Source organism: Vulpes lagopus, chromosome 6, assembly GCF_018345385.1.
Source record: "Vulpes lagopus strain Blue_001 chromosome 6, ASM1834538v1, whole genome shotgun sequence".
Lineage (NCBI taxonomy): Eukaryota > Metazoa > Chordata > Mammalia > Carnivora > Canidae > Vulpes > Vulpes lagopus.
Genome location: NC_054829.1, coordinates 106,018,051 through 106,042,196, shown reverse-complemented (window position 1 = coordinate 106,042,196; position 24,146 = coordinate 106,018,051). Strand labels below are relative to the sequence as shown.

Sequence of the window (24,146 nt, the reverse complement as noted above, 5' to 3'; positions counted from 1 at the left end):
TGGTTAATACCTCTAGTACTATGTTAAATAATAGTGGAGGTAGTAGGCATTCTTGCCTTGTTCCTGTTTTTGATGGGTATGCCTTTGTGTTTCATATTAGGTAAAATGTTGCCTTTTTATATACCTGTGTGTATTTATGTGGGTTTGTAAGTGTATAAACACATACACTTATACTTTATGTGTATGTACATTAATATATGTATGTGTATATGTCAACCCTAATCATATTAATGATACGTGACATTTCCTAATCAATGCTCTATGATATATGAATATCGTACATAAAGGAAGTATTCACTCATTTTTATTTTCTGGGGAGTTTTTCTTAGCAATAAGTGTTGACCTTTTTCAAAGGCCTTTCAGAACTCTTAATGTATTAAAATAGTAGTATATATTAGTAGACTTTCTAATATTGCACTATCTTTGCATTTCTTTTATTTTTTTTTAATTTTTATTTATTTATGATAGTCACAGAGAGAGAGAGAGAGGCAGAGACACAGGCAGAGGGAGAAGCAGGCTCCATGCACCGGGAGCCTGATGTGGGACTCGATCCCGGGTCTCCAGGATCGCGCCCTGGGCCAAAGGCAGGCGCCAAACCGCTGCGCCACCCAGGGATCCCCTTTGCATTTCTTTTAAACCCTTCTTGGTAATGATGTTTTTTTTTACTGTGGTGTTGAAGTCTCTTCACTAAAATTTTATTTTGGATTTTTTGCATCAGTATTCATAAATAATACGATCTGAAATATTCCTTTTAAATTATATTTATCATATTTAGATATTAGTAGTATAATTGCTTTGTAAAAAGAATTTGAAAATTTTCCTTCATTTTCTCTGAAGCAGGTTAAGTAGCATTAGTGCTATCTTAGACTCTCTCTTTTGGTCTCTTTTGGAGAATTCCCTTACTATATCATCTGGGTCCAGTGACTTCTGTTGGACAGTTCCTGGATAGCCTCTTTTAACTCTATTATAACTGCTTTGCTTATGCTTTCTACAAATACTTGGCTCCATTTTGGTAAATTGTATTTTCCTATGAAATGATGCATTACCTCTAGGTTTTCTAATTTATTTGCATATTGGTGTGCAAAGTAATCTGATTTTTAAATTTTTCTGTGTATCAACAGTTATTTCTCTCTTGTCATTTTATGTTCTTTATCCCTTTTTAAAATTAAATTTCTTAGTGGCCCATCTCTTTTGATGACTTTTTTTCAAAAGAACAGAATTTGACTTCCTATTTTTCTATTTTCTGCCCTAGTAATGTCTATTTCTGCCTTCATTATTTGCTTCCTTATGCTTCTTTTAGCTTACTTTTTGCTTTTTCTAATTTTTTGAAATTTACTTATTTTTATTCATTTTTATTGACATATATATTTGCCAGTATGAATATTCTGCCGATTGCTTTTTTAAACTATCTTGATTTTTATGTGTAGAATTTTAAATTATCCCTACTTTCCAGAAATCCTGAACTTCTCATATTTTAGCTTTTATCAAGAGTTGTTTATTGTTTCGTTTTTTAATGTCTAGGTGGGAGGTTCTACTTGTTGTATTTAAGATGACGGCCATACATTTTTTACACACTTCTATTGACAAGCGGAGTCTATTTACCCTCCCCCTTGATTATGGATAGGGACTGTAACTGCTTAGATCAACAGAGTATGTTGTTCTTGGTATCTTTTTTTTTGTTTTGTTTGTTTGTTTTTGTTCTTGGTATCTTTTAAGAGGAGTGTCAGTTTCTGCTTTGGTTTCTTGAATTCCTGAATCACCACATAGGAATCTAAAAACCCAGCTAAGAGACCATGTGCAGAGGCCCTGAAACTACGCAGCCAAGGCCAGGGACCCAACTATATACAACCTTCCACTGTCCCCATCAGTTCACAGACATGTGAGTAGAGAAGCTATCTGGGAAGTGTATTCTTCAGTCTAAGCCATCCCAACTAACATGATAGCTTCAGAAATGAACAACCCGGCTAAGCTTTTTACAAATTCCTCCCTGACAAAATCATGTGTGAAGTATGCTTTAAATCACTAAAACTCTTAGGAAAAGGGGAAAGTTGCTTCTTATCTCCTATAGCCTTAAAGGGTAGCTTAACTGTATAGAAAAATTCCTGGCTTGCATTTTCTTTCCCCTGAGTTTCCTCAAAAGGCAGCTCTACTGTACATTGTTTAGTATGTTGTTTTTTAGAAGTCTAATGGCTACCTAATTTTCTTAACCAAATAAGTAATTTGACCTTTTTGCTTGGAAACCCTGAGGATATTTTTCTTTGTCTTTAAAAACAAATAGTTTTAATCTTTCTCTATTTCGTGTCTTGCCTTTTTTTTTCCTTTAATTTCACTTGGCTTTTAGAAAGGCATGCATTTTCTTCTTGTTTTAAAGGGTATTTTATAGTGCTCTTAATTCTCTTCTTTTCTACTTAACAGTTTACTATCTGGTCTATAATTTTTAAATGGTATCCTTTGACTTCCACATATTACTTACATAGCAGGCAATTAATCTTCTACTCTCCAATTTCTCTCTTCCTTTTCCCATTTCTTATTTGCATTCTTCCTACCCTGTCAGTTTGTACACTGCTTACAATTCTTCTACTCATGTACCCACTTAGTCTTTGCTCTACAATTAAATGTATTAAATTATCAATGTCAGTGCATTTGCTTTAATTTTCCCTCTCTTGCTTCTTTCTTTTCTTTTAATCCCATGTCTTTGATGAGTACCACTGTGCTCCAGCTCCTTCTCACCTACAAGCAATGCTTTTCCAAGCCTTCTAACTCTGGTCCCTCTCACTTTCACGCTTCTTTCCTGTAGCTCATGCTAGAACTACCAAGTCTCAGACATGAGTCCCATATACTTGCCTTTTGTTATCTGGTGATTTTGTCTTTGCTTCACATATACTCTCGACTGTCTTCTTTCTTGCAGACCTTTAACACTTCCTTCTGCTGCTCTCTGGACTCACCAGTTTGCAGCAATGGCAGGACATTCGTTGGAATTTGATGTTTATTTCTTTTGCAGACAATTTGTAGCTCATGGTATTCTCAAAAATTGCTGCTTAAGGACTGAATTGTGCTTATAAATTGTACCAAAATAATACATTAAACATTGTGTGTGGGGGTTCCCCATGAATAATTAAGAAATAAATCATCAGTGTTACATTCTATGCCAAAGAGAAAAAAATTATAATAACTCTTTCATCCAACCACTTAGTTGAAATTAATTGCATAAAAGGAAAACAGCATCAATATATGCACTGTTTAAACAATCAAGAGGCAGATGTTTGTATACAAAATCAATTTTATTACAAATTGAACAAAAAGGTGGCTACCCATAAATACAAATATTAACATTTTCTTTCCACTAAATCCAATGAATATACTTTTATTAATTTTTCTTTCTCTCTGCTATAGTCCAAATGATTGACTAGAGGACTTTTAATCTACAGTGTCCTTCAGTGTCCCTTCTGTATCATCTCTGACTCCTGGAATATCCATGAATGTCCTGGGTAATATTATTGCAGTATGCTTTTCTATGCTGTTTTCTAACTCCGGTTGTTACCAAGAAAGATTATTGTGGTTTTTTTGTTTTGTTTTGTTTTAATGTGGAGCCACTCTGTTTCTTTGTAATTTTAATACTGCTTCCACATCCATTGCATAGAATAGTGTTTCTCAGAGGCTTTGCCTCACCTGCATCATTCCCCTGGGTTGAGTGTCAAAATGCAGCTTCGAAAGCCCCAGGCTGCTAAATCCAAATTTCTACCTGCAGAACCCAGTAGCCTCCATTTTAACAACCTAAGCAGATGCTCCTCAGCACCATGTTGCAGGACAACATTTAGTGCCATGTGCTGCACTAAGCTAGTCTCGTCTCTTCATAGTCTGTGCTCTAGGTTTTAACCCTTTCTTGCATGATAAAGTTTCTAGATGCTTGGTAGTCTGTTTTCTTCCTATGAATACTCCATAGTTTATCGAGGTCCCTGTTAAGTTTGGCACCCAAAATTAAATTTGCTCCTGTAAAAAATGGTTTATTAATGCAGAGCATGGAGAGACTGTTACTTTTCTTGATCTAACTACTACTTATGTTAAAGTAATTTAATTTAATGCTACTATACTTAGCAATTACATAACTCTGTTGGTTCTTAGGATGATTGGAATCATTCTAAATCTAAATTAAAAATAAGTCATGGATTTTTTTATCACTTGAACACCGACCGATATCTGTACTAATTTAAATGCAAAATTTTATATTTATTTCTGTTAGATTTAATTCTCTTAATATGCCATCTTATTAAGATCCTTTTCAAGATTTAGTGTCTTATTTATCATATAAATACATTCATTGATGGCTTTATTCAGAATGAAAAACCCTCTAATAGAGAGTGATAGTTCTCTGGTTTTTTTACCCTATTCTATTTGAGGTTTTTATGATTGACTTGGATGAAGATAAGCAGAGCACCTCTGGGAAATATGTGCCAAAGTATTCAAAGGCACAGAGATGTCAATTTTTACAAAGAAGAAGAAGAAGAAGAAGAAGAAGAAGAAGAAGAGAAGAAAGAGAAAAGAAATTGGTTAGACAGATTTATATTTTTAAAAATCTTGAAATGGAGTGGAAAGTCACATGGTTTTTAATTAAGACAAAATAATTCAGAGAAATGTCTCTCTTTTGGCAGCCAGCTAGGATAATTGCCCTGGTTTCTCAGATGTACATGTTTACTTTCCCCTTCCATTAGGAATAGTCTGTGGAAAATTTGAGAAGCACCAACATAAGATACCCTGTGTATTTTCATGTCCTCTGCAGAGCTGAGAAGTCTATGTTCATCTAGTTATTTACAAAAATGCTAAATAGAGGAAAGGTACCCTAACAAACACTTTCTTGTGTTATTTAAAGCCATTACTAGACATTCTTGAGAGGAAACACTTATTACTCCATTAAGGCAAGACAAATAACAATAACTAGCTACTATTTGATTTTCAAGCAGTCCTTTGATCTATCTGTCCAGTAAGCTCATAAAAAATAAGCCATACTGGTTTATTAAAGCTTCTCCTTAGTTGGCATTTGTTGGCTGCTAATGACCATAACATTCATTTCTGCATGCTCAAAAACGAGCCTTTTATCAATCTGTTGTCAATTCCTCATGCATATATCAAGCTGCCTATAATTTCCAGAACCTACTATTCTCCTTTTCAAAAATAAAAATGAAAGTTAGTCATTTGTGGTCTATGGTATCTCTCCTATTTGTCATGACTTTTCAAAGACTACTAAATAGTAGCTCTGAGATTATGGCTGAAAATTCTATTACCACCCTGGTAATTTATCTGGTCTCTTTAAAGTATCTTGGAGTTAATTTACTAATCCCTTATCTATCTTGAAATTTTTCACTTTTCATAGCTGCTTCTCCATATTCAGTTTAAAAACCCATTTAGAAAAGTGGAGAAAAAATAGGAGTTGAATGATTCTGCTACTTCTTTGATAAACTTTTTCTTATCGTCTCTAAACAGTAGACTTATTATTTCCTTTTTCTTTTTAACAACAACAAAACCCTTACAGTTCCTCTAAAGGAACTCTAAAGTCCAGGGTTCTCTTTTGTAGCAATCATAAGTGCAGTTCTCAACATTTTTTATGTCAGAACACATCATTTATACTATCAGAGTCTCTTATGTGACACACCCTCATCATTTACCCAAGTTTTACAAATTCAAATATATCTTGTCTGAGAGTAAAACATTGTAATCATATTTAATTGTCACATATATTGGCTATATATCAATTATTATTGCTCTCTACAATGCTTATGGTGACATTGACAAACAGGCTATTGATGATCTAGAATTCCACAATGCTCAACCTTTTTCTTCCACTCAGGAAAGTATACTTGTAAGAATGTAAGAGCAATGATATCATCAGAATAACCTTGTCAACATACAAATATGTGTATTTTTAGAGAGTAGCTAATTTACTATTTTAGTTCTTTCACAATTAGTAACACATTACTTAGGACTCACTTCATGGGCCAAGACCAAGTTCAAGATGACAGAAGTGCTTTCTCCCACCCATACCCACAGCTAGATTTTCCTCATTGGTCAAAATTAAGTGCAGGCCTCACTTGATTTCCTTATGAGGGCAGTCTGTAATTTACCTCATCAGGGTGGGCCAAGTCTCCTTTCTTAACAAATAACCTGCCTTTGTACAACTTGGGTGCCACTTACCTCAGGTAAGGTCTGTGACCTTTTCCTATAGTCATTATTTCTAATGTGGTAGTATTTTGGCATCCTGTTTATATGAACCTTTAATTTTTTAAAAAAGATTTTATTTATGTATTCATGAAAGACATAGAGAGTAAGGCAGAGACATAAGCAGAAGGAGAAGTAGGTTCCCTGCAGAGAGCCTGATGCAAGACTTGATCCCAGGATCCCGGGATCATGATCTAAGCCGAGTGCAGACACTCAACCACTGAGTCACCCAGGTACCCCTATATGAACCTTTTAAATGTAGCAGTGAATTCCACAATGTCTTTAGAGTAAAGAAATATGAGTTTTTGCGATCTTTTAAGTTGAGCCAACAGAATTTGAAAGTAGGCACAGAATTGTTTGCAAAAAATATTTTTCTAAAACATCTTAACAATGAATACTGAACTTAAAACTATTAGATGATTAGAAATGCACTCAGTGATGAAAGCACCAAGGACAAACAGGTTGGAAAGGAAAGAGGAGAGGAAATTATACAAGAAAGGGACATTTGGGAGTTCTGGACAGGCCATCCATCCATGCTGGTCTCCTTCTAATACTCAGAATATGTCTAAACTAGAATTAAATTAACAGCCATTTGGAATGAATGATTTTTCACTGTCCAGTTGCCTGTATTATAATTTCCACAATGTGTAACATTGCAGTCAATCTATTGCTTATGTAAAATTTAGGATTTCTTAGAACTTGCTATTCAGAGTATTTCAGGACTCCTGACACACCTTTATAAATCTGTTCTGTAGTCCAGAATCTCCAATGTAAAGAGAATATAATCTTTAGTAAAGGTGGTAATAAACTTTTCTTTTAAAAACCTAAATTTTATGTATGAATCCCCTTTCCTATGTCCACTCCAGTTCAATTTCTCTGTTTTTTATAGAAAATTTGACCAAAAAAATCCTAAAACATCTTTTTCAGATCTAAAAAAGACTCAAAGTTCTTCCCTTTAGCCAGGAAATCAAAATATAACGTGGCAAAAGACAAACAGTTTAGCTGTGGTCCTATGGCTACCTGAATATCTCCTGACAAAGCAGAAGAGAAAAAAAAGAAATGAAGGAAGGAAAGGGGAGGGAGAGAAGGAGAAACAGAGCAGAAGAGAAAAGTAAATATCACAATATTAAAGAGATTGTTTCAAAATTTTTTTCAAAATTTAAATTTTTTAAATTAAAAAAAATTTTAACATTTTTTTAAAAAAAGATCCATATAGTCTGTTGGCAAATGCATTCGGATGCAATGGTTGCTATTTTTAGAAATGGCCTTACTATTTTCAGGATCCTCTTTTTAAACTTCTTTCTGCTAATATCTATATTTCTAAGGATAAAATTTTTTTTTCTTACAATATTAATCAACCATACAGTCTTGTAATGCATAATGGTACCAAGAGTTGGAGCCCTCCCTCTCCACTGGGTTGGATTTAACCTTAGTGAATGAAAAATTCTGTACTTTCTCACTCTAGCCCACTAGGCAATGACAGTAAATACCCATATCAAATGCCATAAAGCACTTCAAACATGAATGAACATCAAGGCTTAGCTGGTTATACTAATCTTTCTTCACTTCTTAGAAGACTATCTTTTTAAAATTCAGACTTCACTTTTTTATAACTATTCTCATATGAATTTACTTTGAAAAACTAAAACACTACCCTAAAACATACTATTAATTTATCAAGCACTATCCTAAAAGCTATTTCTATGGATATCTTCCACACAACAAAAATCAAGACTATTTGTTTGTTTGATTCAGAAATGACATGGTAGTTTTTATGTAATCTCTACATAAAGAGATACATAATCTCTACATAAATCTCTACAATTGGGGCTTGAACTTAAACTTACAACTCCAAGATCAAAAGTTGTATGCTCTACTGACTGAGGAAACCAGGTGCCCTTCACATGGTATTAAAAAAAAAAAAAAACCACACACACAATTAAAAGCTCTTCATTTGTGATTTTCGCAGAGGAAATGAAAGTCTGAACAAAAGGTCATCCAAACAGAAGGCCGACTATATCCTCAATCCTTAGTTGCATGGAAGAAATTTTGTGGGGTTCATGTGTAAAATCTTAGCAATAATACTCTGATCTCAAACCTTCATTTTTAAAAGTCATCTGAGATTCTACACTTGACCTAGAACAAAGCAGCAATTTTTCTGAATCATCTCTGTGCCTTCGTGTCCAAAGCTCCCCTACACTTTGAGACCTGGGGGACAGGGTTTCAAATTGGATATAAGTTTCTTTTGCCAAGTCATCTTCCCAGAAAGATTCTGACCTACATTGCAGTTTGCAAACTTTGTACAACAGGAAAAATATCAATGGCAAGACAACAACACAGGCAGTACCGCTCACCACAACAAGGAAAGACACTTGAGAATCACCTTCCTTTTCAACTCTGTCAGTAGAAAAGGTAATACATTGGTCTTTCTGGGGAGGTATTCCTTTTGGACAGACACATGCTATGTATTGCCTACCAGGCTCCAAGCCATCTATGATGACTTGGTTCTTGCTGGAGTCAGCATTCAGCAGCAGCAGGTCCTTTTCACCATACTTGGAGTACAACACTGTCATCTCGGACTTTTGTGTGGTGTTGACAGTGTTCCACATCAATGTGACACTCTCTTCAGTCTCACCAACTACCCTGAGATTCTCTATTGTGGTATTTGTTTCCACTGGCGTTGCTTCATCCAACAATGCCAACTCTTCTTTTCTACTTGCACTACCTGAAGGAAGCTGACTTCCACCCAACTCCACCTTTAAATTTCTTTTCCCATCTGGGTGGAGCTGGAGTGACTGCTGGCTGGCCATGGTGGGGCTTGTTGAAATTCCAGTGTTTCTAGTTGTGGTTGAAGAAACAATAGAGGAGAGGAAAGGAGATAAAGAGAAGAAAGCAGAGGGGGGAGGAGATGAAGTAGAATTAGAAAGAAAAATGGAAGAAGCAGGGGAGGAGGAAGGCCAAGAAGATGACAATGAACCAGGCGGGGATGTAGATCTGGATCTTGGCTGGACTTCTTCTTCAGGGTGATCTCCAGTTCTTTCAGAGGTCTCTGATGATATGGTGGTTGTGACAACACCAACCACTGTCACAGTAACCATAGCTTCTGACATTCCAGCCAAATTTTTGGCCTTACATTTGTAATCCCCAGCATCCTTGTAAGAAATACCAGTCAAGCTTATTATGGACCATCTGACTCCTTCCCCTGGAGATTCCTGAATTACTGTAAGATAAATAAATAAATAAATTTAAAAAAAATATTTATTTAAGAAAAATACTCTGTGAGGGGAAAAAAAGGAGAAACTCAAGCAACATGCCAACTGACCTGGATCTACATGCACCCCTTTTGCATAAATCAAGGGAGAGAAATGGCCCACTGCAAGTCTCTGATGGCAAGTCATAGTTCTCTAAACTGTCTACATGAAGGTCTAGGACATGCCAAGTACCGTGGGGTCTGTATGGGGAATGGTATTTTAAAAAGACACAATGCTATGAATTGGTAGACTTGGTTTTAGTAAACATTTGTCCACTTATTAGTATGTGATTTCAGACAAGACAATTAGCATCTTTAGGCCTCTGTTTCCATATTTTTTAAATAAGGGGATAAGACAAAGTGGACTGACCAATGCTCTCTAATTTTAATTCACTTTGGTCCTATGAAATGGTTATTACAAAATCTTACTTAAAGGTTTCCCCAAAAATTTTATCATTGTAATAAAATGCTATCTATTTACATAGCCAGATGGCATAGCAGATCATTTTCTAGCATAGGAAAGTCATAATTAGTATTCTTAGTCTTTCATTTTATATTTAATCTAAATAAATTAGTAAACCATGGATTCTTTTATTTGTAGAATAATATATAGTTTTTGCAGAATTGGAATTTTACTTTCCTAAACACTAAAATCTAACATTTTACCATTCTGTCTTGATTTTTTAAGCTTTCTGAAGAAGAATAATGTCCTAAGCAGTATCCTAGTATTCCAGAATTTAACTTACTGCCTCAAACTGTGGGCCATCTACTATTTGTAAGAATATTAGGCCTTGAGTATTTCTTATTCCATCAGGTTTCATTACTTTTACTTTGATTTACATTTAATTTTAATGAGTTTTTTTTTAAATATATCACTTTAATTCATCAGAAAATCACTATTGAGTGATGCCTGGGTAGCTCATCAGTTGAGCATCTGTCTTTGGCTCAGGGAGTGATCCCGGGGTCCTGGGATCAAGTCCCACTTCGGGCTCCCTGCATGGAACCTGCTTCTCCCTCTGACTTTGTCTCTGCCTCTCTCTGTCTCTGTGTGTCTCATGAATAAACAAATAAAATCTTAAAAAAAAAAAAAAAAAAAGAATATCACTATTGAAACTAAGGCCAAAGCATTGAGTTGGTCATAGTAGGATCTAAAAAGTCTATGAAACCCATATTTCTAAAAATTATCCTTTTGCTTCATAATAAAGTTTGCATGTAATTTATTATTTAAAAATTATTCAAAAATGAGAAACTTGTATGAAAATCTTTTCTAAGAATACTGTAATAGTTATCCATTTTAAAGTGAGCCATATCCAAGATTATGCAGCAAGACCAAGAGCCTTATTTGCAATCATCCATCCACTGGATCATGTTGTTTTCTATCAATAAAAGAAATCAGATTGTCTATGTAGTTAGATAAGCTAAGGAAAATATTAACCAATCAAATGAATCCTTCAAATTCCTTTCACCAAATAATCTTGGCATATTTTATTAGAATTAACTAGCCAATTTCAGGAGCACCTGGGTGGTTCAGTTGGTTGAGCTCCCTACTCTTGGTTCTGGCTCAGGTTGTGATCTCAGGATCAGGCTCTGCACTCAGTAGGAAGTCTGGTTGGGATACTCTCTCTTCCTTTCCCTCTGTTCCTCTTTCTGCTCTTTCTTTCTCTTTCTAAAGTAAAAAAATAAATCTAAAAAATAAAAAGAATTAACTAGCCAATTTCAAATCACACAAAAACATGAAATTAAATTCAGATCTTTGGGAACTACTTGTTTTTTAGGCCTGAATTAAGAAAATACCTGTATAATTAACTGGTGAGCTGTCAGATCTGGTCCACATGAGCTGTGGGGTAGGGTAGCCAGTAGCATCACACCGCAGCAGAACGTTACTACCCAGAGCAGATGTGATCTGGGTGGCCGAGGTCATGACTGATGGCTTCAGACACTGCTCCAACTCAGCCCGCTGAAACAAAATCCCTGTCAGGCGCTCAGGTTCGCTACAAATCATCAGTGGATCAAGAAGCACTATAGAAGGGTCAGCAACTTTTGACAACTCGATCATTTTGGAAATGTGACAGTCACAGAACCAAGGGTTGTCCTGCAGACCTAAACCAGAAGGAAGGAAAAGGCTGATAAAGGTTATTCTGTGGACTTCAGTTGACATCACAGCCTCTTGGACAGGCAAGTATCTGTACCCTCTCCCTAAAAACAGACCCCTTTAGGGAGTGGCAGAGAGTTTAGAAACACTGTCACATGAAAAGTATAAAGTGCCCTCAATGAAATGAATGTTCTTGCTAAGGATATTTCCAGATCGAGAGCTTAAAGTGCTACCTGGCGTTTTCTTGCTGCACATGATAAAATGGAAAGGACTTACAGCAGCTAAGTGAAGAACTGTTAAATAGAAAAGGACCAAGGCTTGCTGGGTTCAGTAATAAAACTGCTTCTTACCCCCAGCCTCTCCAAAGTTCTCAAACTAGGAAGGGCTAGGAAGGGCTTCAGCGCAAAGATCAAATCCAGGGAGGGTGAAACTATAACATCATTTGCCAAGATCCCAGAAAGATCTAAGATAGTGCTTCAAAGCCTCTGGCAGACAAAAGTCTCTCTAAGGATGTTAGGGGTCATGTCCCACAGCAACCTCACATAAAGCCCAGGGTTGCAAGGGATTTATCTCAAAAAGTTTCGTGGCTGTGGCTTTTTACTAATGGAGTAGATTATACATTGATTCAGAAAGAGAAAAGACAGAACTGCAATTTTAAAAAATTCCAACCATGTTGGAAGATTTAACTGTTCATTCGTAAATTCTATTTATGTCTATTTACATCTATTTTTAATATAAATTTCTATTTATGTCTATTTTTATTATAATAGTATTTCATGATTGGTTCATATTTTTCTGCCAGTACTTTCCATCTCAGAAATTTCATTTCTTCCATGGGTGAATTACCTTGAACTTCTTCCTCCTATATTTAGTCCTATGAATCTATGACCAGTCTCTAATATCCAAACATCAAATTCATTCTGTCATGTAATAATTAATAATGTGGATAAAACTTTATGCTCTCAAAACACTTGTTATACTAGATTTTTGCTTTATAAAGTAATAAGAGAACAAGTTGGCAGTTATCGATTGCTTCTTATGTGGCAAATACTGTACTATACTGTCAAGAATTGTAAATGGTCTGAGTTTTAGCCTACTTTAGGGTGACCAGTTGGCAGAAGACACAGACTCCTGGTTAGAAGTGGAGGATAGCTTATGGCTCTGGAGGAAGACATTATCTTCGTTATACTGGTCAGTAAACCTGCTTACACTTTCTCTGGAGGGAGACATAGCTTTACCTTCCAAAGCAGTTCTCTACACAAACATCCTTAAAAAGACAGTTCAGAACAAAAGGCAATCAGTGGCTGCCTCTGCTCACAAGACATGCAGAAATGGGAAAGACTATGAAAAATTATCTTCCAACAGTGCTAAGCATGCTAAAGGATTTGTCGACCTCAATTCTGACAATAGCATGAGGTGGATAATATTAGTATCATCCTCATCGTAAAGAGAATGCCAACACTCACAGATGTTGAGGGATTTGCCTGTGGTCACAACTGTATATAGTCAGGATTTGAACCTGATTTTAAATATCCTGATTTTAAAGCTTTCATTCTCAAGCTCTCTATGTCTTATACTGACCTCAGGAAGCTAGTATGATTTTTTGAGTATCACATTAGAGGACACTAAAGCACAAAGAGATTACTGCCTTGATTCTGTAAGTAGCTTAGAGTCCTGAGTAAGTCCCAGATATCTCAGACTCTTAATCTAATATTCCTTCCACCATAACTCATTTCATCACCTAAAAACATCTAGAGCCATAGGTGGCAGCTATAAGTGCTGTCATCTATAAACACATGTTAGAGCAATGATGTCTGGAGCACAAATGTCTACCTAGGACATTTCTATAACATTAACAGCTTTATTCATGCTTTGAAACTGGCATAAAAATGTGTTAGTGGTGAAACAATAAATTTTTTTTGAAGATTTATTTATTTGAAGGAGAGAGAGTATATGCACATGTGAGTGTGAGTGGGGAAAGGAACAGAAGAAGAGAGAGAATCTCAAGTAGATTTCCCACTGAGTGTGGAAGCAGAGGCTCCATCTCACAACCCTGAGATCATGACCTGAGCCGAAATCAAGAGTTGGACACTTAATTGACTGAGCCACCCAGCACCCCTGAAACAAAATTCTTTTAAAAATTAATCCAACTGGTTATGTCTAAAAGTTATATAGAACAGGAGAATATTTTTAAACCCTTCAAAAATATAATGTTTATTCTAGCCTTGAAACATCAAGGTCAAAAGCACAACTTTTAAAACCTGAATAATAATAGTGACCTGAGTGCTGACCCATTCATCAAGTGTTTTTTTCTCCCAATTTGAGGACAAAGGTACAAGAACTCCCTAAAGTTAAACTGTTATTTTTGTACTGCATTCCTTCAGGGTAGCACACCAATCACAATCACAGTAATTTGTACTAATTAATTTAGTTTATATAACTATTCTTGGATAGGAACAAATCAACTTTGCCTTATTCCTTCTCTAAAAGGACAATGTTTTCCATGCATCACAGCAGTTGAATTAAATGGGCTATTTTTTCATGCAGAGTCAGCAATAAATTCCTGTACAAAAGTATTCTGCAGACCATAGTTCTTGAAAGCAAAAACCATACCTTAATCAGTTTTGTGATGGCAGTGGCATTTAACGATCCAAGGAGGAAAGTAAACTCTTTACAACAAATGGTCCTGGAACAACTGGACATCTGTTTGGAAAAAAGCTCAACCGCTACTTCACACTATACTCAAAAACTATTTTGAGATAGGCCACAGTCATAAGCATAAAAGCTAAGAATTATAAAGCCAGAAATCAAATATAAAAGTTAAAACTATAAGGAAAATAGAATATCTCTGTGACCTGTAGGTAGGCAAATATTTCTTAGATGAGACACACAAAGCACTAACTATAAATGAAAAAAAAAAAACTGATAAATTAAATGTCTTTAAAATTTAAAACTTTCTTACCAAAGACAACATGAAGAAAATGAATAAATAAATCACAGATTTAGAGAAAATATTAATAGCACATATAATTGACAAAAGGCTTAACATTCTGCACAAGAATGTTAATAGCAGCTTACTTCATAATAGCTGAAGACTGGTTACACCCCATGTTTCCAAAAAATAGGAGGAAGGATGAACAATTCATATATTCATAAAACTGAATATGACTCAGCAGAAGGAACTACCCATACATGCAATGACATGCAGTTATCTCAAAAACAATAATGCCAGGGACGCCTGCGTGGCTCAGTGGTTGAGCGTCTGCCTTTGGTTTAGGGCACGATCCCAAGGTCCTGGGATCAAGTCCCACACTGGGCTCACCACAGGGAGCCTGCTTCTCCCTCTGCCTATTCCTCTGCCTTTCTGTGTGTCTCTCATGAATAAATAAATAAAATCTTTAAAAAAATAATAATGCTAAATGAAAGAAGCTAGGCACAAAGGTATATCTTACATGATTTTATTTAAATAAAATTCTAGGGCAGACAAAATTAACCTATTGTGATGAAATAAAAACAGTGGTTGCTTGAAGTGGAGGAGAAGAGGTATAGGTTAACTTTCCAGTGTGATGAAATTATTCCATATCCTTGGACCCCAATGTTTATAGTAGCAATGTCCACAACAGCCAAACTATGGAAAGAGCCCAGATGTCCATCAACAGAAGAATGGATAAAGAAAATGTGGTGTATATATGTATATATACAATAGAATATTACTCAGCCATAAAAAAATGAAATCTTGCCATGTGCGATGATATGGATGGAACTAGAGAGTATTAAACTCAGCGAAGTAAGTCAATCAGAGAAAGACAATTATCATATGATCTCACCCATAAGTAGTATTTAAGAAACAAAACAGAGGATCATAGGGGAAGAGAGGAAAAAATAAAACAAGACAAAAATCAGAGAAGACAAACCAGACAAACCACAAGAGACTCCTAAATAGGAAACAAACTGAGGGTTGCTTGAGGGGAGTTAGGAGGGGGGATGAGGTATTTGGGTGATGGACTTTAAGGTGGGCATGCGATATAATGAGCACTGGGTGTTATATAAGACTGATTAGTCACTGACTTCTACCTCTGAAATCAATAATACATTTTATGTTAATTAATTGAATTTAAATAAATTTTTTTAAAAGAAATTATTCTATATCTGAATGAGGATGTGGATTTCATGGGGGTATTCATTTGCCATCGCTTACTAAGCTGTACACTTAAGATCCATGATGTGCAAATTATACCTCAACTTCTCAATTAAGAAAAGGCTTAAAAAACAAAAGAATGATATCTCTGGAGATGGAATGAACTTGAAGCTTGACTCTGCCTCTGCACCAGCTGTAAAAAGCAGGTAATAATTACTTACTAGCATTGTCCTGGCTGAGATACTGCTAGGGAGTCCTCAGAAGAGCACCTGGTAAGGAGTTAACCTTAGTTTGTGGTTTTATCTCCTCTGTGGCTAGAAAAGAACAAGCATATCAACAGGGATTGAGGAGTGTTTGTTGAATTAAATTAATGCCATTTTAGAAAATTTTGTGGGAATACTCGTGTGGCCACTGCCTTCCAGGTAAACTTTATTTTGAATGGGAAAAAAAATTCATGTTTGCAATTGAGAAGATTTGAGTACCAATTAAAAGCACCCAAAAAAGCATTCTATGCCCTCTCCTACTGCAAGCTTTTTCCAAGACAAAGAGTGTTGGTCCTTACAGAGTCTGCCTGTGTAAATGTATCTTTATTCCTGAGAAAGAGGGCATGGAAATTTACCTGTATTACAAATAGAAAATCCAATGTAGTTTCACAGTTCATTTAAATGTTTACTTGCAGTGGGAGTATACAATGTTTTTATGATACATTAGAGGACAATTTTATGAAGTTGATATTTTTACTCATGTAGAAAAGAGGAGTAATGGAAAGATCTCTTCCTAATTTTTTAAAAATAAATACGTGATTTAAAAAGATCAATAATACATACATAAGAAAAAGAACTCTGGTATTATTACATACCTTACATTACAAAGGAGTGGGGAATACCCTGGGCTCTGGAGCCAAACAACTGTATTCATGCCTAGCTCCATCACTGTCTGATGAGTAAATTTAGGCATGTGGCTGAATATGTGATTCAATTCTTCTTCTATAAAGTGAGGGTGGGGGTCACCTGGTGGCTCAGTGGTTGAGCATCTGCCTTTGGCTCAGGGTCCTGGGATCAAGTCCTGTATCAGGCTCCCCACAGGGAACCTGCTTCTCCCTCTGCCTATGTCTCTGCCTCTCTCTGTGTGTCTCTCATGAATAAATAAATAAAAATCTTTTTTAAAAATGGGGGTGAAACGGTACAGGGTTAACATAAGACTGAAAGAAGTTATATATATAAAGTATAAGAAATAGTTTTGGCCCTGAGTAAGCACTCTATTAATATTAGCTATTACTATTATTGTTACAAACAGAAGTTTCGTCTGCTAACAATAATAAACACAGGACACTAACAATTAAAAGCACAATATATTCCACTATAATAATAGAAAAGTAAATTTTACAGGGCACCTAGAAAGATACAATTGCTACAGTTAAACACTGAGTTCTAGAAAAGCTAGAACTGGTTTTCATTACCATATTTTAATGACAAAATTGGAAGACTCAATTAAAGTAACAGAAAAAGCCAAAATAGAGGAGTTTTTCTTTATAAGACACTCCCATCTCAGTCACAGCTGCTATGGATTATTGTTATCTAAAATCATAACCTCAGAGACTGTTCATCTCATATTCTAAAGAACTCCCACATAAAATATCTCATAATATTCTCATTACAATCCTATGAATGAGAGAGAGTGAGATCTCCCACCTCCATTTTGCAGATGAAAAAACTGAGTTTTCTATGTGTGATTCACACATGTGAGCCAGTCTTCTTTAGAGGAGAGCATTTCTTTTCCCTTTCATTACATAGCAGGCATGGCTTTGGTAAGATCAGCTGTTGCATATATCTCAGAATGTCTCAAAATATCCTCTGTTATTTATTATCATGATTTTATCATTATTATTATAATAGCAATGCATGATCAATGCAGAACATTTTCAAAATACAGAATACTGAAAAGACATCCCATCACCCAAAGAGGACAGTTACATTTTTTTCAGCCTTTTTCTTTGCACACTTTAAAATAATTATGATTATATACCATTGAACACCCTGCTTTTTAAATTTAATGTTATACCAAACGCATTTTCATATTACCCCTTTAAAGAATCTGCTTTTGAAGAAACTGAACCCTAAAACATAGATAAAGCTGTTTATCTCTGTGGACAGTGAAATTTCAATAACCCTCTCCAACTGATCCCTGAAGTTTCATCCAAATTTAACTCACAATGGAAAAATATTAATGTCGTGTAAATCAATTCTTTATAGTGATATTAGCAATAATAGCGACTAAACATTAGAAAGCTATTAATAACAATTCAGTAATTTGATTTTATTTCCTACTATATATCACCTTTTGATAGATCTAAAGCAACTTAGAAAAATGTGTAGAGAAATAGAATCTCAATATATAAATTAAGACCATTCCTATCTATTATCATAAGGACTAAATTAGTGGCTAAAATAAAGTAAATAAGTACTACACTATAGGTTTACATGGTGCCTATCATGGTGTACATAATAGGAAGGACTCCACAACTATCACTAAATTAAACTAATGGAGGGCACCCCAGGTGGCTCAGCAGTTTATCGCCGCCTTCAGTCCAGGACCTGGGCCTGGAGACCCAGGGTAGAGTCCCAGTCAGGCTCCCTGCATGGAGCCTGCTTCTCCCTCTGCCTGTGTCTCTGCCTCTGTGTGTGTGTGTGTGTGTGTGTGTCCCATGAATAAATAAAATCTTAAAAAAAAAAATTAAACTAATGTTTTTTCCTCTAACTCACCCTACAATACTTCTTTTATTCCCTAATAAAAATGTCTGAAGCACTAGATAAGCAGTAGGCAAACATAAAATAGGTATATGACAAAAAATTACATTATTTTTCCTCTTTCTATGTGGTTCTTATCACTCGTACTTTTAGTCTCATAAGCACCAAAATACATTTATATTTCAACAAAAGCAATGCTAAAATCATTTAACTGCTGCCATGGCATTTTCTTTTTTAGCAAAAAAATTTTTTTCAAAGTTCTATTTCATTTATACTTTACTTCAGCAAATGTTTGAGCATGTGACATTAGTCAGTAAGGACTCATGGCACAAATTTATCATCAAGTTGCTTCTCACACCAAAAGATTTAGAAATCATTTCACTGGCCAAACACTCAGTTCTTTCATCCTAAGAAATATAATCTCTTCGGTGGCCACAATGGTTGTAACATGTGAACTCACAACACAGCCTTATTGGGTGAACAAGAATTTAGTAGATCAAATTGATTGATTGATCAGAGCCTTAGGCTTTTGTCTCACACAAAAGTATGAAAGGCCTCACTGCCCACAGGTACCCCTGAGAAAGGTCTACTGATTTCAATCTGGCAACCACATTTACTGGGCATTTGCCATGTTCAGAGCACCATGCAAACACTGTGGGAAGAGACAAAAAAAGGAAGAGAGAGACTTGCTGGAAGGAGTCTACATTTTAAGAAGCCAAGACAAATACCCACAGAACCTAAACAAAGTCAAGATCAAAGTCTACAAAACAAATCACATCTAAACTAATGCATTAGAAGATTGTCTTTATCATTTCTTTTTAGATTAAGAAAAATCTGGAAGCTATTCTCCCTAATAAAACCACCGCCACTTCATAACCCTATGAAACGGCCATAAATATGCCAGTGCCCCTCTTCCACCCCTGAAAAGCCTAATAAATGGCTGAAAAGAGAACAGAGCAGGTTGGCTATGGCAGAGCATGGAGCACTGACTGATGTGCTCACAGAATCAGGGCAGGTTGGTAGATTTTATCACTCAGCCCCAGGCTCTCTAACATCAGCATTAGTCTCTCAGTTTATGAGTCTATCTCCCTCCCTCCTCCAACACACACACACACACACACACACACACACACACACACACACACACTGCTGCCCTCACTCCAGTGCACACACAGAGCCATTTCATCTTACATGGGGTAAACAGATCAACTGACTTAGGTCAGCCGGTAAAGTTCCATCCCATCAAAAGTGTAAGTATAGAATAAGAAGCCAAATTAAATAAATATGAAAAGACTGGACTACTGAAGTCATGCAAAGCAAATTATCTGGACCTGAGAAGCCCAAAGGCTTCTGAGCTTACCAAGAATAATTCTTCGTGGTGTAAGGTCCAGGCTTCGTAATGATGTTGTAAGTAAGTGGGACCAGCTCTCCAGGAAATCTGGTGGTAGGGTGGTTAGCCTGTTGCTTGATAAATCCAAGTAGGCAAGGTTCTTCAGGTACCTGACCACCTCATTTGGCACACTGGTTATTCTGTTGTTGTGCAAATCCAGGGTCCTCAGATGGGGCATGTCCAACAGAGATGCCCAAGGGAAAGCAACCAGAGAATTTCCATCCAAGCGCAACTCATGCAGCTGCTTTAGGTTGTAAAAGCTGCTGGCATCAAGGCTGGCCACGGAATTGTAAGTCACCCAGAGGTATTGGAGCTCCACCAGGTAGTAGAAGGCCTCTGCGGGGATTCTGCGGATGACTGTCTTCTCTATACGTAGCTTCACAGTGTCCACAGGGAAGTTCATAGGGACCTCATTCATATCCAGGTCATTACATAGCACCGACCTAGTGTCACAAGAGCAATAGAAGGAAACCCACTTTCCAAGACCCAGGTGAAAAAATAATACTTGAAACTTGCAGGAAAATGAAACATTTTTCATTTCCTACTGGTTTTCACAAAGTATTTATTCATTGAGCCTGACTGACCTATTGGAATTCATCATCATCGTCTTCTTCTTCTAGGTTGAATCCTATGAAATGGCCATTTTTGTAGGTTAAAAATGAGCAAATATCAGCAATTTCATGTGGTTCAACCTAATACTGATGAAGTTCTTTATGTGCCAGGCCTGTGCAACCATGTCACATCTACCTTACTTAATCATCAACAGCCCTATAAGGTAGATATTGAGGAACAGGTAAAAGCACTAGCCCTGGAGTCAGGCTGATCTTGGTTCAGATCTAAGCTCTGCCACTTCCCCTGTGGCCATGAAAAGCCACTTCCCCAATCTTTCAACTTCATTTTCCCATATGGCACTGTTAGGATGATTAACTGAAATGGATGTAAAATTTTATACAATCCTGGCACATTACAGGCACTTAATAATGGCTGTTAGTGATTTTATCATCAATCTCATTTTACAGGGAAAATAATTGAGGCCCACCAACATGAGGTAACTGCCCAAGGTCACATAGCTAGTAGGTTACCCAGCTGTCTTTCAAACCCACATCTGTCCAACTCCAAAGTACATACTCTTAACCTCTTTAGGAAATGGCCTATTTCTTAAAAATCTCTTGTTGAAGTTATGAATTGATCCTTTTTAAGAAGATAATTTAATTTGAAATAGGAAAGGAAGGGAAGGAGGGAGGGAGGAGAAAGAGCAAGTGTTCACACTAGTTGAACTCTCCTTTAATAATGTGACCTGTGCATTGCTTTCAGCCTAAGGAACAAACCAGAAACTGTGAGTTTATACCTCCTAACACTCACTAACTGAAGTGACCTTGAATAAGTCACATTATTGACTTTAGTGGCACGTGTAAAACAGGCATAGAAAAACAAGCCTGTCCCGTGTGTGGGTGTAAAGTATGAAGAACCAGAGAATTTAGATTCATTTTAACCTGAAAAAAGACTTATTTGTCTCTCTTTATATACTCACCCCTACTGGATTGCTGAAAATGGACAATAAAAATTTTGCAAAGCATAGTCTAAACTATAATACATTATACTTGTCATACATAATAACAATGAAACAGCCATTCAGTAAGAACACATGACATTGAATCAGTGCATTTTAAAAGCCAGCGTATAATGTGAAGAGAAGTAGATAGCATAAAGCTGGAGTGTATGACAGGGTCATCTTTTTGTAACTTTAGGAGAAGGCCTTATGGAATCATTGGAACTCTCTAGGAACACCTCTGATTCTTCATCTCGATTCTGTATTACAAATTCCAGTGCTACTTTATGCTAGAATGATCTGGTTTCTACTCAACATTCCAGTGTAATAGAAGAAAGCCTACATAGAAAGCTGAAAGACCTAGCATCTTTATCAGCCAGTCTCTACATCAGCTCAGTGTTGTGAGCTTGGACAAGTCATTTAGTCTCTTTGTAGTTATGTTTCTTTGTCTATAAAATGACAGCAGTCAAATTAGATTTTTTTTTCTAGAGTCCTTGCCAGGCATAATATGCTATGGTTTTTATAAAATCCATCAATAATGGGGACATCCCTATGAAAAAAAAATTTTTCTGTGACTATTTTCTTAAAAGTACCCTGCCCTGAGTCATTAACTGCTTCATACTTTTGCCAAGTAGGTCTTTAATTTATTACATTGTTCTCTTTGTCTTAAATAACCTAGTGGATAGTCAAAAAAGATACCAAGAGCTGGTTAAGTAAAGTTCATACAATAACAAGACAAACTACTCAAAGATATATTTTAATTGTTATTATTTATTTGTTTAAAGTTGTAAGACATAAATTGGGTGATTCTTTTAACAAATTATTTTCTATAAGAGGCTCACTGTTCACTTCAACCAAGTCACAAAATAATCTGATTTTATTATTAAATATCCTCTTTTTAAAAAACAAGTTCTATCATATTTAGCTAACAAAAGTTGTTTTGCATCTAACTTCTACCTCAAAGGACTCACATAAATTATAAGTATGCAATTATTCTCACTTTACAGGTAGATGTTAAAACAACCCAGAGGCTGACTAACTTCTGTGAGGCTCCCCAGTATCTGCAACAGACAGGGATCAACCCTGATCCATGTCTTTCAAACTTCTCTCTGTAAACTCCAATACTTTAAAATGAAAAATCCTAATTATAAGCCTCTCTAATTTCACTCTTGTGATCTTCCTTCCTACTTTATAAAAATCTATCCAGTTGGCATGAATAACCTTCAAAATGAAATGGGAAAGAAGGGAAGCAAATCATCTGGGCATGTCCAGTACCTCCTGATTGGCCCTCCCTCTTAGATTTTCTATAAACAAGCTAAACACTTATTTCAGTGGTTTGACCTCCTGAAAGGGACACGTGATGAACACAAGTGCAATGGATATTTTTGTAACATATGATGTCTTTGAGGATCTCAAATAATTTGAGGGGCTTTTAAGAGTTAAACTACTCAAAATGAAAACAGTGGAGTGGGCAACTGATTTTAACACAAGGAAGTTAAAGCTTACGTAAATTAAACCTTCTCTCCTCTGATACCTGGTCCACAATTTGCTTTCAAAATAAGGCTGTCTAGTTAAAGTCCTTTTCCTTAGAATCATTAGCACACTCACTAGCAAGGAGAGGAGCATACCTTGATCCCGTTCCGTCATTTCTGCCATGATAATCGCAGGTACACTGTGAAGGACATGAACAGCTCACTCTTTCCAAAAAGCTAATAAGCACAATGCACAGACATGCTGAGAGATGCATCGCTCCTTCTGAAGGTTATTTGAACAAAAAGTAGAAACCAAATCCTAAGCTTCAGAAACTGGTGCACCAGGAATGCAAACAGCCATTTAGTAACAGCAGATTACATGGGATTAGCTGAGATCTGTAGTTACTTAACCTTCAAGTGTATTTTACAGGGGATCAATCGACCTAGCCTTTGAATATGGTTTCAGCAAAGTAACACATTCTAAGGAAAATGAAAATCAAGCATATGTCAAGAAAATTTCAATAGGTGCCCATATCCAAATTTGCAAGGAAATGCCTACTAAATCCTTTTACTATGGTTGTAATTGGTACTATGCCTTGAAGATACACTTAATGTTAAAAATAATTCAGTGTTTTAGCAGATGCTAGAAATATTACAGATTATTTATAACATATAAATTTTATTTTTTGCATTTGTGATCTCCAAAAAAAAAAAAAAAAAAGTAAACAAAATTCAGTACCTAAGTTTTTTAGGCAAACTGCTTCAACCCACCACTGAATGGCAAGACTAAAACTCTGGTTCTCCCAGGTCACTTCAGAGGAGTATAAGGCTTAGCATGTTTGTTTATAAGGAAGGCCATTATCTCTGATCAAGAATATATTTTATTCTGAATTAGTTTCTCAATACAGGCAACAAACCATATCTGAAAATCAACTGTCATGTCTTTTAGCAAATTTGGGCTCTATCAGAAAATAAAAATTAAACTCGATAATTAAAAACTACCTCCACATACATAAAATGGTAAATCTTCATGGACATTTGACAATCAGGGATTTAGGTTTTATACACACACACACACACACACACACACACACACATTTATATATATCTGGGCATGTCAAGTACCTCCTGATTGCCCCTGCCTGATAACACACACACATATAATTTATTCGTGTTATTGTACTGAGTGATTCTATCAATCATCTTTTTTTTTTAATTTTTTTTAAATTTTATTTATTTATGATAGGCACACAGTGAGAGAGAGAGAAGCAGAGACATAGGCAGAGGGAGAAGCAGGC

The 24,146-nt window shown here is 35.9% G+C and overlaps 1 protein-coding gene across 1 annotated transcript; it reads right to left on the bottom strand.

The window, feature by feature from the left end:
* Window positions 1-3,310: 3,310 nt before the first annotated feature.
* Window positions 3,311-24,144, bottom strand: LRIT3 (leucine rich repeat, Ig-like and transmembrane domains 3). Its single transcript, XM_041759739.1, has 4 exons — window positions 23,005-24,144; window positions 19,798-20,270; window positions 11,255-11,560; window positions 3,311-9,430 (listed from the first exon to the last, which is right to left on the bottom strand). The coding sequence occupies exons 1-4, from the start codon at window positions 23,121-23,123 to the stop codon at window positions 8,283-8,285; spliced, it is 2,046 nt and encodes a 681-aa protein (XP_041615673.1). The 5' UTR covers window positions 23,124-24,144; the 3' UTR covers window positions 3,311-8,282.
* Window positions 24,145-24,146: the final 2 nt, after the last annotated feature.

What these genes read in the sequence shown, in the direction of transcription:
- LRIT3 (XM_041759739.1), bottom strand. Translation starts at nt 23,123, where the DNA reads ATGCATCTCTCAGCATGTCTGTGCATTGTGCTTATTAGCTTTTTGGAA. An exon ending in AATGACGGAACGGGATCAAG is followed by an intron (nt 20,271 to 23,004) that starts GTATGCTCCTCT and finishes TTGTGACACTAG; the next exon opens with GTCGGTGCTATGTAATGACC. An exon ending in CTCACCAGTTAATTATACAG is followed by an intron (nt 9,431 to 11,254) that starts GTATTTTCTTAA and finishes TTTATCTTACAG; the next exon opens with TAATTCAGGAATCTCCAGGG.